At 37.8% G+C, this 12,788-nt stretch overlaps 1 protein-coding gene across 1 annotated transcript in view; it reads left to right on the top strand.

Annotated features, from left to right (window-relative positions):
• Positions 1-12,788, top strand: part of DDX10 (DEAD-box helicase 10) — a 155,369-nt gene that overhangs the window by 42,628 nt on the left and 99,953 nt on the right. Inside the window, exon 13 of the mRNA XM_041414685.1 lies at positions 5,224-5,692. Within this exon, the coding sequence (XP_041270619.1) occupies positions 5,224-5,692 (469 nt within the window). The remainder of the gene's footprint in view (positions 1-5,223; positions 5,693-12,788) is intronic.

Below are 12,788 nucleotides of genomic sequence, written 5' to 3'. Positions count from 1 at the left end.
GGGTTTTTAACGCACTCTAGAAAACCTGTTGCTTGTGCTCTGCTGTGTTGCCCTCTGAGCAGGTGTCAGGGTGGCTCAGGTACCAAGGAGCACCACCAGGGTTTGGAACTGCAATGTGGAGGTTCCTTTTCCTTTTGTAAGGAAGACTACATCTTGGTCTTTTGAATGATTAGATTGCAACCATGACATCCTCTTTGTTCTCCTTCTATTAGGTCCTGATCCGTGAAATATTGAATAGCTTGGCCCTCCTTATTATTAATAGAGTGCCAGGCATTTAAACTTCTTAATGGAGAGGAGTAAAGCTGGCTGGTGTATTTGTCCTGGTTCAAGACGCTCCTCTAGAAAAGCAGATTCAACTGGCCCCTCTCCCGACTGTTTGGGAAAAATAACTCCTTGGAGAAAAGTGGAAAAAACTGTTTATTACACAATAAAACCTAAACAATATTAAACAGTAAAATCTCTTGCTGCTCCAAAAGAGATGACAAGCTCAGAACAGTCCCCTCCCCGGGCTGCAGCTCAGCTCACTCAGTCTCTGATCAGTCCCTCCGGTGCTGGAAATGCCGTGGCCTAGGCCCGGCCCGGTGGCCACAGGTGGAGCTGCCGGTGCTCTTCTGGGTGTTCAGTCCAAAGCAGGTTTAAACGGGTCTAAGAAAAGGGAAAAAAACCCCATAGTCCAGGGAACTTCTTTGCCTCATCTAGCTAAAACTAACTAAAACAAAGGAGAGCTCTATCCTGCTGTCTGTCCATCTGCAGACAGCACAGTCCAGGAGGGGGAATGTGGAGGAGTGAGTGCAATGTCTGAAAACAAACTGCGTGCTTCTTCCCTCTCCCCTTCACTCATCTGGAGCAAGTCTTAAAGGTGCAAAACTTGTTATCCAGCATAAAGAGAATGGATGATTGGAGATAAAAGCATCATATAGTCAACCCAGGGCACTGGTAAAGTAAATAGCACAGCAAACACAATTTCTCTGTTTGTTTTGGTTACTAATCAGACCATCTGGAAAGCCTGTTACTTCAGATTTGTGTCTTGTCAGTTGATGGGATTTCTCTGTTTTCAAATGGTTGCTCATCCTCTCTGCTGATAATATTTTAAATGTTAAATGTGGATGTAGCATATATTGCTAGGCAAGTAATACATATTTCTTCTCTTGAAATAGCTTCTGGGAGTATTTAACCTTTTCCAACCTATTTTAAGTCTTTGTCTGAACTTGTTTTACAGTAAAAGTAATCTCTGTGCTGTTTTTATGTGTTCATATCATTCTGAAGTAGGTCACTAATGGAATATGCCTTATATTTAGTAAATGTACTAAGTTAATATCAGACTGAATCAGTAACTTGTGTAAAATTGTTCTGAAGCAGTTCTTTACAGCTGGCTCATGTTTTAAAAAGGACTAGTCATCTTCTAGGAGCAAATTAGGAGCATTTTTCAAACTTAAAATTTTAAGATTTTACTGGTCTTACATTTGTTTTTTGCAAAGATAGATATTGCTTCATGTGTCTTAAGATTTGGTCTTTCTAAAAAGTTGAGAGATGTCAAGTTTTTCTCTCATCCCAGTGGAGGCAAAGTAAAGTTACCATGTTAATGTAAACACACTCCAGGTCTTTGTATAAGCATAATTAACAAACCTTAGAAGAGATAGTATTTTAAGTCTGCTACACCGTTCATTTAAATTCATTTAAAAAAAAAGTTAATTGACACTTGATCTTCATTATTCACTGGAAACAAAAGTGTTGTTCTCATTAAAGTCATACAGTGTTATTTCTTTGCAGTTTTACTCTTTTAATTTATTTCCTGAAAGTCCTTGTGAACTTGCAACTAAATTAACAAAGTACGTGAGCATTATAGGTCATCTGTGTAGTTACTTCTATGCATTCCCTAATCAGTGTTAGGGAATGCTGATGTCTGGCCACCTTGATTTCAGCTGAGGAATAGAACTGTCAGCTGTACTTCGATTTATAGCAGCAAAACACTCCCTTGGTTTCAGTATTGCCTTTAGAAACTGATTTCAAATGTCTTTCTAGAAGAGCTTGCTCTTAAAGAGTCATTCATTTCACACCAAAATATGAAACAGGATGATTGTTTGGTTTGTCAGATGAATTGTTGCCATTTAAAGGCTACCATGGTCTGAGGACTACACTGTGGTTTTAGTGTGTTTTTAATGTTGTCTGTTAGGATTTATGAAATCTCACTAAATAACTTACCTGTTTTTGTCTGTCTTTATCAGAAAACCCGGCACATTTCTTATTCCAGATGAGTGTGTGAAATGGTAGCACTACCACTACAGTAAAAAAATAGCTGCAACTTCATTCATAGTAGGATTGTGGTCTGAGTGGCATCTAATGAATTATTGAGAACTAATAATGCCCTTTATAGTTTATGAAAAGAAAGGCTGGTTCATACATTCAGTATGACCGAACTATAGATTTGGTCAATAATTAAGAAATAGTTTCTAAAGAAACTGTCTAATCTTAAAATATGGGGAAACTTTTAGCAGCAGTAGAATGTCCAGACTGATTGTCCCAGATTTTTCTTCGTTTGGAATATACTATGAAAAAGAGGCAGTAATGAGCCAAAACACTGACATTACAAAACAATGACTTCTTTGAGAAGTTATGTAATTAGAAGTTTTGGGGGATTATTTAATATGCTTTTTCTAAGCTTATCTACTATTACTGTCTTACCTAATAAATTTGACCTTCTCTCTCCCTTCTGCCTGAGGTCTGTATTCTTTTGGAAGTAATTTGAATTCTGATAGCACTAGTTTTTTTTTGGTAGGATTGCTAAGCAGTGTAGAAAAAATTGCCAAGACTAACTGACAATTAATTTTATTCAATTATTAAAGTAAGACATCAGTGCAGTACAGAAGTCTGGCAAGTGGAATTTCACACTTGAATGAAAAAAAAATCTGTGATGTGAAGTCTTGTCCACATCATGGGCTGCTCTTTCTGTTTTGTAACTTTTGCTAAACAGAGAATAGTTTTTCACCTTGTCAGACTTTTCTATGCATGTGTATTCCTGATCTTTGTTGCTCGCACTGGAGATGTAGAAGAAAAACTCTGATAAAATCAGAATTTTCAACCTTATGCACCTTGGTGCCTGTCTGCTTGAGAAAGAGAAGTGAGCACTGATTGTGTAGTTGCCATACAGTATTGCTGCTTGCGTTGCTTTCTCAACACTTGACAGCAATACTTTATGTAGAATAATGTGAAATCTGGAAAAGCAAAAAAGCATTTGTCTTCCAAAGGATTCGATTTTTGCAACTTCGATCTCCTTGCTGAAGAGATTGAATGCAGCAATCTCTTGATGTGTGTTTTACTGTGCCTGGTGTTAAGGCCCATTTCCAGGTCTGAATGGCTTCCAGCTGCTGCAGTGAAGCATTACATCTGCTGTTTGGTTATTTCCATTACAGTTAGTCAATAGGCCAAACTTTAACACATCATTTCATTGCAAAGGTAATTAGTGTTTGCTGTCAAACAGTAAAACAAGTTTAAAATCGCTAGTTGTTCCAATTCCAGTTCCCAACGGTGTTATCCTCTGCACTGTCAGTAAATGTGCAAAATACATTAGATAAAAACTTCCTTTGAAAATTTTAAATAAAATTCTATTTGCTTTGTTATTGTTGTTAATTGCACATAGAACAGTGCTGAATTATCAGAAACACTAAACTGAAATTTTTACATTAAAAATAAACTGTATTTGTTGGAAGATTTGTTCTTTATCCTAACATTGTGGATTGCTGTTTGTGTTTGTGTCTAACAAACCCAGCCTGTGGCTGGTACCAAAAGTGCCCTGTTTAACCACAGGTATGATTACAATTTTTTTTTTTTTTTGTTTGTTTGTTTAAGCAAGGCACTCCTTTTGAGTAGCCTTTCCCATTGGCTGCCATTGAAAGTTCAAGGCTCTTCAGAGCCTACAGTGCACTCTTGCTGATCTGCAGTATCTTTTGGGTGCTTCATCAGCTGTTTATAGTGACATTTCTGCTGGGTAGTATGGATTAGATAGTTCTCCTGTGCTGTAACTTGAGTTCCTTTCAGAGGCTGTGTAGTGAAAAGAAGAAATTATGCTATCCACTTGCACATTATTAAGAGGAGAGGTGGTGTATAGCTGTGCATGTTTTGAATTGAAAGAGGCTGGTCTTTTACAGGTGTGAGTGCCTGTGTATATTTACAGCCACTGTATTTGGTTAAATCCTTTTTTCCTTTGTTAAGTGTATGTACAAGCACCAGGTACTACTTTTGGTTCTGTATCATGGATTCTTTATGTGTTTATTGCACCAGTACCAGTGTCCCGTGATATTTTTTATTCACCTAATGAAATGGCTCATGAACTCTGAAAGAGTTGCCTTTTTTTTTTTTTTTAATTTGTATTTGGCAGGGTCAGGTGCAATAACAGTGGACAGTTACAAAGTTCACTGAAATCAGTTGGGCTGTTGGAGTCAGGATATCTGTTCCCATGCAGTTCTCTCCACTATTTCTGCTAGACAGGATTTTTGCTTTCTCTGCAACTTTTGCCCTTTCATGTAATGCTTATTAGTATAAATTTGAATTGTTATGAATAACTGGGTAAAATAATAGCTTTGCTGGCACTGTTAGTTCTGTATGCCATGGAGATAAAGCCTTCCTGTAGAGAGGTGGAAGCAGGTGAAATTGCCTTCAAGGCAGAAGTGTTCCTCCCCTAGCTTTTTCTGCAGTTAGTCATTCACCCGTACCATGTTTGTTCTCCTGATCTCAGTCACTGTGAGGTCAGGAGGATAATGTTCTGGGTGCACTTCTAGTAGTGAAGGACGCTTCACAGATCAGTGTTATCTCAGTCTTTGACATGAAATCCATGTATTTTCAATACCAGCTTACATTGGTGTTTCTTCCACCATGTTTTACTGCGAATCATAGATAATTGGCTCTTATCTGCAACTTACCAGCTTCTTTGTTTGCTTTCCTTCCTGGGAGGCTTGTAATTGTTATTGAGTGTTCTCAGTTAGTTTGTCTTGCTTCCTCTTCCAGTGTTCACTTGTATTTTAGACTTTTCTAAATGTGTTGATCAAAATGTATCAATATGAATGATAATTGAAATTGAATCACTTGAGCCATCAATGGGGGCTTCTAATTTAGTCAAATTTTGTGTATCTGCCTTTTAAATTTATTGTCATTATTAAATTATATTCAATAATTTTATTAAATTATATTTAATTAATTTTCATTATTAAATTTAATTCCATGTTTTAGGTCTCTTGGTCTTGCAATGGCACCTCGTGTGAGATTCCTTCAAAGAGTTCGGAAGCAGCTGTGTGCGAATGAGGTAGCCAATGGGACAGACCACCTGGAGGAGACAGAGCAAAATGAGAATGCCCTCACCTTGGTAAATGAGGAAACAGTGGAGAAACGTGGAACTAATTTCAGTGGAAAAACTTCAGTCATCAAAACAAAAGAGAAGCAGAGAAGAAAAGAAGCTGAGGAATGTTCTGTTTCCAGTGGAAATGCTGAGGATAGTGGTGAGTCTGAGGATGAATCCAAAGAGGTGTCTGAGGAGGAAAAAGAAGTTCTTGTACCTAACAGGGGACCCAAGTCAGACTCCATGCAATTCTTTGAAGATGATGACGATGATGATGATGAGGACGATACTGAAGGTCTAGATTTGCTGACAGTGAAACAACGGGATGTTTTTGGTGTGGAAACTAAAGATAATCCAGCACCGGTAAGTGTGCTTTATAGTAAGGCTCATGAATCTTAATAATTTTTTATTGGACTTGCTCCAAGGAAGGAGGAGAGGAGAAGAGGAAATTCTGCTCTTAGCAGAATACTCGTTTGAAGTCAGACGTGTTGTGCATATGTACCAGAGGTGATAAATACTCCCAAAAGATCAGTGGTGTGACTGAGCTTTTATCGTTTTATGCTGTTAGCATAGTTTTACCTGCATAACGAATATCCTTGTATTCACTTTAATTTATGAATAATGTGACTCGAAAACCTAGGAAATTTTGACAGATTTAATTCTTATCCCTTCCTAATTTGCTCGTACCTCTCTAAATAGCTGCGACTTTCAGTCATAATTTTGATGCCGAGCCACGGTTTATACCACTGGGAACTGAATTGCAATACACAATGAGCCACTTCCCAACAGAAATCATAGCAGAATGATCTTTACAAGAACGTAACCTTAATACAATAACTTTTACTTTCAACAGGGCCATTCCTATTAGAATTGAGTCAGTATCAAAGAGAGAGAGGAAGTGCACGTTTCTTGTAAGGCATGGCTATAAAGGTTTATGGAAAGTATTCATGTAAATCTTTCATTACCTTGGCAAGTAGCTTTATAATTTCGATTTCTTTGTCCTTGGTATTCTGAGAAATATTTCTTTATTTTAATCTTTAAATACAGTGTTATAGGAAGGGGAACTTTTCTTGTGGTTTTTGGTTTGTGTTTGGTTTTTTTTTTTTTTTTTTTTTTTTTTTTTTTTTTTTTTTTTAATTTCTGTAAAGCAGATTTGGTATATGCATATTGGGATTTTTTTTGGTATATCCAAAGCTATCTAGCAACTGTATTTTTTTTTTTTTTTTTTTGTAATTTCTGTAAAGCATATTTGGTATATGCATATTGGGATTTTTTTTGGTATATCCATTGCTATCTAGCAACTGTATTTCTGTAGTAAAAAGATACAAGCAAAATAACCATCTGGTTTGGCAAGGTTTTCTTCTGAACTTAGATGCATTCAAGGGCAGCTTCCTGTTAAGGAAAGTATTTATTTTTCCAGCTGGTATTTTAAATCTTTCTTTTTCTGGGCTATTACTTAACAACACAGGGCACTTACCATGACCTTTAAGCTGATCATCCTACTAGCTGCATTAATAAGCAGCATCTTTCCTTTGGTATGTAGTGAAGTATGAGCTGGTTTTATCAGCTGTCATTGTCAAAGATGAGCAGTTGCACAGTGATCTGACTGCTGCCTGCACTCTCCTCTCCACTGTGAGGAGTCTGACACAGGTTGCAGTTTCATCTGAGAACTGTGGAAACAGAGTTAACTTCCTGTTCCTATTATCCTCAGCCTGAATGGTTCTGGCCCCTGCCCGCCAATAGCTTATATTTATTAATAAATTTCAGTTTTGTGTAGAAAAGAACTTTGTGTTTTAAAAGCAAAGTAGAGTAAAACATCTGTGCCTTATTTTAAAGAATGATCATGTTACAGTTTTCTTATTGCTTCTACAATTTTGCATGCTGAAATACACAAACAATTTCATGCTGTTTTTAATATGTTGCAAGGTTTTTTTCAGGAAGTAGTAAAAGGTGAAAGTTTGAGGTAAAAGAAAGAACAGAAAAAAATTTATGAAAAGTATAAGTGATATAGAAAGTAATTTGTAACCTCAGTGGCTAACCTTTCAAGAGTTTTCCAGCATTAAACATTTATACGTTAGTTTATGTTCAGGTAACTCCGTCATTATTTTCCGTGATAGAATGTGGAATAACTGCTGTAAGGGTTAGTAGTTCATGTTTGGTGTGCAAGTGCAGAAGAACTTGTACCACCTAAAAGGTCTGGTACATGAGGGCATAATAAGAAAATACTAAGTTTCTCTTCTAAGCAGCTGAGAATAAAAAAAAAATGGAAAGTTTCAAGATCTGTGTCATTAAAAATTTAAATTATATTTAAATAAACTCCTGCAGAAATGCCTATAGTAGTGAAATACATGGTTTTTAGAAAGTCAAAATGCAGAGCATACTCTGCTTAACTTGATCAATGCATGCAGTAGTGTGGGTTTATTACCACATGATACTGTGAAAATTACTGATAAATTGTAGAATGCTTTAAATGTAAGGATTCTGGTTTTAGTAAGAATAAGAGATTAAAGGTTTCTGTCACTAACCAAATTAACTTTTAAGGTTTTGTTATAGAAATGCAACATAGTAGAAATTACATTAAAAGACTTGGGCGTTGTGCATTTTTATTTGACATAAGTCAGCACCTCTTTTTCTGAGTGTTAAGACAGAATTGATAATGTGCAACAGCTTTTATGTCTTTTTTATATTTTCTTTATTTCTTGGATAGATGTTCTGAAGTGGTTATTACTCCATTAAGATGGATCAGTTAATATTTAAAGCATTAGTAATCTGGGATGTGAGAAGCACTGAGCAGTGTGAATGCAGTTTTCCTGGTGCTGTGTGTTGCAGTGTCCTTCTAGGAAGGACTCGGGAACCAGTTTGCTGCATTAATTAGTAGTAGGAAATGCTGCAGAGAGTCTAAAGTATGAACATCGAGTGTATACTCAGCTGCATTAGTTAGGAGGATTTTTTAGAAAATCTGTTCTGTGTGCTAAAAAAGAGTCCTTTGCAGACACTGGCATGTGGTTATCTTATTTGGGGTTTATGAATATGCCCACAAAGATTGAATTCAGTTCGCATTTATGCTTTTAATGTGTATAATTGATTGTGCAATTTCACTATTCCTGTTTTAGGCTTCTCATCCTAAAAGCAGTTCCAAAGCAGTCCTGCAGTGATTATTGAGCTCCAGAACATTTTTTGTAAATGGAAACATTAGGTTTAGTTCAGGTTTTGAATTGCTGTTGTTAGAGACGCCATTGCTTCCTCATCCTTGTCTCTACCCTAGTCCCTCCAATGGAAGAAGGAGCGAGGGGAAGTGTTAGGCTAGCTCTGATGTAGAGCCCTGACCTTCTGTTACAAGTGGGGTCGGCTCATCCATCTTTGTACCAAGGGAAAGGAACGGGTCAAAAAGAGCAGGTGTTATTTAAACTGATGATGGACTCAAAGGGGATTTGGGGGATTTTTGTAGAACACTTTGTTTTTGTTGAATGTACGTGGTACCCAGCCTAACTGTAGAAGAGGTTATGGTGTGAAGTGTGACACATCCAGTGCTAATCCTCCTAACAGTGTGACTTGTGGCTCAATTTCACTCTTTCCCTTTCTTGGTGTGTGTCCCTTGGCTGCATGTGTACTTAGTCTCTGTCATTTTGTGATAACACATATGAAAGAAAAATCTGTTTTCTGCATTGCGGTATAAAAGGAGAAACCTTGAATAAGTTGAAAGACCTTGGCAGATACTGCAATTTTGTTGTGAGCTTCCTAGCTCATTTTTTAAGAGATAGTTACTGGCTGCTCTATTTTGCTCTCATATTTGATATGTCAGGATTTTTAGCTGGTGGTCTAACTCATGGGACTTATTTAGATAAGTACAGTGTTCTTATGCATAAAAAGAAGGTCAGCTATATGCATAGAGCCATTAGCAGATAGGCAATATTTAGCTGTTGTGTTAACATTATGGAAATTATTCTTTTAAAGTGCATTTAACAGTATTAGCAGTATTGATGTTGCAAAGACTGTAAGTACTCCCTGGTTACAAACTTTGTTTCTAATGCTAATTTTATGAAATTGCTTTTTGCATTTGGCAATTCAAAGGCTATACTTGTTCAACTTCTATCGTTATTTATTTTGAGAGCTAAGATTAAACCTATGATATTTTTTATTGGTTTTGTTTATACTTTTAATTTCATTCAACTTGTCAAACATATTGCATACTGTCAGATTTTTCTTCTGCTCTTGAATTGTCTGTTTTAGTGCGGAAAATACTACATTACTGAGTTCTTAGGATTGCTCTAGCTTACTCCCTGCTTCTCCATCCCCTTTTTTATGCACTCCTAAAACTTCCCAGGCTTATTCAACAGTTGCTGCTTGGAACACTGGACCAAGTAAAAGCATACAGGGGGCTGCCTTGAATAGTACTTGCAGATTCCTTGGAGTTAGTCTGGCTCTTGAAGAGCATGCTGTTTGAATATTGTGGCTATGGAAGGAAATTATTTTATATGCTGTGATTCTGTCTGAGCTATCTGGCTTGCCTTGCAATACATTATTATTATTACTTACAGTGAAATTTTCTTCTCCAACACATGAAACAAACACTGTAAACTGGCATATCATGGCCTGGATATGTACATATTGATAAAAGCAGGAAAGAATGAGACAAAGATAAATCTTCCTAAATAGTGATGATGGGCGAGTCTGTACCAAGAAACAGAGAGTGGTAGCTCCTTGTAAGGTGGACTTTGCGTATGACATAGATCAAGGAAACATCATATAATATGCACCAAAATGAGGACATAGTCCCCTGGAATTTTCTTCTGTGATGTTGAGAAGAAAGCCTGATGCACTTCATGGAAATCAAGATTAATTTTCAGAGTTGTGATTTATCTAGATTGCTTCTCTTACATTGTCTTTTCTCTCTGAATGGGATTTCTTTCCTCCTGTTAGGTGTTATGAGAGAGCTTTTCACCACTCTTATGTTTATATACTGCTTTTTTTGACATGAAACATCTTCTTGTTCTTCTCACCATCTCTTACTAGCTATTATTCTTATGCTCTCATATTAATATATTTTGAGCAGTTGACTTTGTCTCCTTGAAGCTTTTCAGGGGCAGCAAGGTAAAAAATCCCCAAAGGATGGAAGAAGCAAGGAAACAAGCTGGCTGGCTCTGGCAGTGGCATTTCCCTTAGAGATAGCCTGCTTTGCTCCTGCTGTAGTGGTGTGTTGTGTCCAAGAGAAGAAAGCTGCTCTGGGCAGCCTGCTGGCTCTGAAGAGAGCATTATTCCTTGGAGACATGTTGTCTCCAAGTGAGCAGTCTGGCAGAGAAAATAGAGAAGTTACTTATTTGTAAGTTAAATAAAAGTCAGTACTGTGATGCATTATATACCATAAAGTATCCTTCCTAAAGAATGTAAGTGCTTTAGGTTCTCAGCCCAGTAACAGAGTGCTTATGTATTTTGGTTGAATTACAGCAAGTAATAATTTATATGAAGAACAAAATATTTGCATACATGTGAACTAGGCCTGCATTTGTATATTAGCCTAAGTGCTTCAAGATTCCAATGTTAGGAAAAGTTATCACCCATGAATGGAGATGAAACCTGCTGATGGTACCTCAAACCTCTTTATGCAGAGCAGTCATCACAGAACACATTCTATGAAGTGCATAGAAAATTTGAAAGAAATCACATTTTCTTTCAAAGCAATTTCAGTAACTTCAGTACAACTAAGACTTTTTTTTAAAGTATGTTTATGATGTCCAGTTTTACGTTCTATGTAGTTTTTAAAAGTCCTGTTAGTCAGGACTCCTTCTGTGAGCTACAAAAAGGACAGAGCAAACCCATTTACTTGTCTTCTTGAACAACTTCTACTTTTTGGATTTGCAAAAAAGTTCCTTCTCCTGGCTCTACTATTTTGTGTAGAGCACTCATTACTTGCTTGCTAGATTAAACTGTGCAATAGAGGCTTTTCAGGCAGTCCCTTGTAAATACCCATTACCTGCATAAACTCCAGCTCTGTAGATTAGTCATTGGTTTAGACTTTCTTCACTGCTTTCTCAGGTTAGCTGCTTTAGCACTCCTCAGTTGGCTCCACATGCATCTTCAAATTTCCCTCTGAAGATTTCTATTTCAATTGCATTTTTACCAGCTTACTAAGATCTTCTGTAGTTTATGAAAAAAATCCCTCTGAGTTTTTAGGTTTCTCATACCTATAAGACAGCACTCCAGGTATTTGTGCTAATCCCTGTGATGCTTAGGTTAATTAAAAAAATCTACAGGTGGAAGTCTCAGAATTACTGGTAAATGGTGCATTTGAAATAAATGGCTGCTATATAGCCCTTAAAGTATATCTGTTCAAGACTCTCATCCTAAATACTTTAATCATGTTGAAAACCTGGATAAAAAGATGGAGTTTTTATGAATATTTATGAATTTTATTTTATATATCTGCCCCTGTCACAGATACTAGCTTCCTGTGTCATAGGTGAGTACATAATTCTGATGTGCTGGGCTTTGCTTCTGTGGAAAGTTTAACACGTTGAGGTGCTTTTGAACCACTGTGAGTAATGGTATTTTTGATGCCCACAATCTCCTCTTGGCATTTGTTACTCTTGTAAGTAGGAATGAGGTGTAGAAAGATGGTAGATGAGTAGGAAACCCGCTTTGAACGTTTATATAAAAGATATTTGAAAGGAGCCTGATTTGAGCCAGGAAGGGCTTTTCCAGGTCTGGAGGTACTTGTTCACATGTCAGTGGCTTTTCCAGCTGGCTGAAATGTACTGCTTGCCATCTAGATGTAGCTGCTGTAGCACAGTTCTGAACTAGGCAGTGCCATCTCTTTGTTTCAGCTACTGAAGCCATGAGTTAAACCCCTTAATTCCATGTGCTGCCTCAAGCAGCCCCACAAGTTGCCTTGACTCTGTGGGACTTGCTGAAGTACCCACATAATTTACTGCCCAAAGGACAGGAGGCTGTTTGGCAGTTTGTTTCTGTGGCTGACTTCATAGAAGTACTTTGAAACTTGTGTGTAACAATACGAGTTTTGAACCTAGATTGGAAGGTATACTAAGTGTGTTCCCAGATGGTGCAAAACTGGAAGGAGCTGCTGACTCTCTCCAAGGCAGAGAGGCCATGGAGAGAGACCTCAACAAGTCAGAGGGCTGGGCAATAATGTTCCACAAGGGAAAGCTCTGGATTCTGCACCTGGGATGGGGCAACCCTGGATGTACAGACAGACTGAGGAATGAGATGTTGGAGAACAGTGCTGCAGAGAGGGACCTGGGGGTCCTGGTCTGTGACAAGTTGAACGTGAGCCAGCAGTGCTCTGGCAGCCAGGAGGGCCAACCCTGTCCTGGGGGCATCAGGCACAGCATGGCCAGCCGGGCAAGGAAGGGGATTGTCCTGCTCTGCTCTGCTCTGGGGCAGCCTCACCTCCAGCGCTGGGGGCAGTTCTGGGTGCCACCACATAAAAAAGAAACTAAACTGT

This window comes from Onychostruthus taczanowskii, unplaced genomic scaffold (genome assembly GCF_017590055.1).
Source record: "Onychostruthus taczanowskii isolate IOZ18803 unplaced genomic scaffold, ASM1759005v1 scaffold105, whole genome shotgun sequence".
NCBI classification, from domain to species: domain Eukaryota; kingdom Metazoa; phylum Chordata; class Aves; order Passeriformes; family Passeridae; genus Onychostruthus; species Onychostruthus taczanowskii.
The sequence above is the reverse complement of the archived record's forward strand: the minus strand, read 5'-3'. Positions and strand labels throughout refer to the sequence as shown.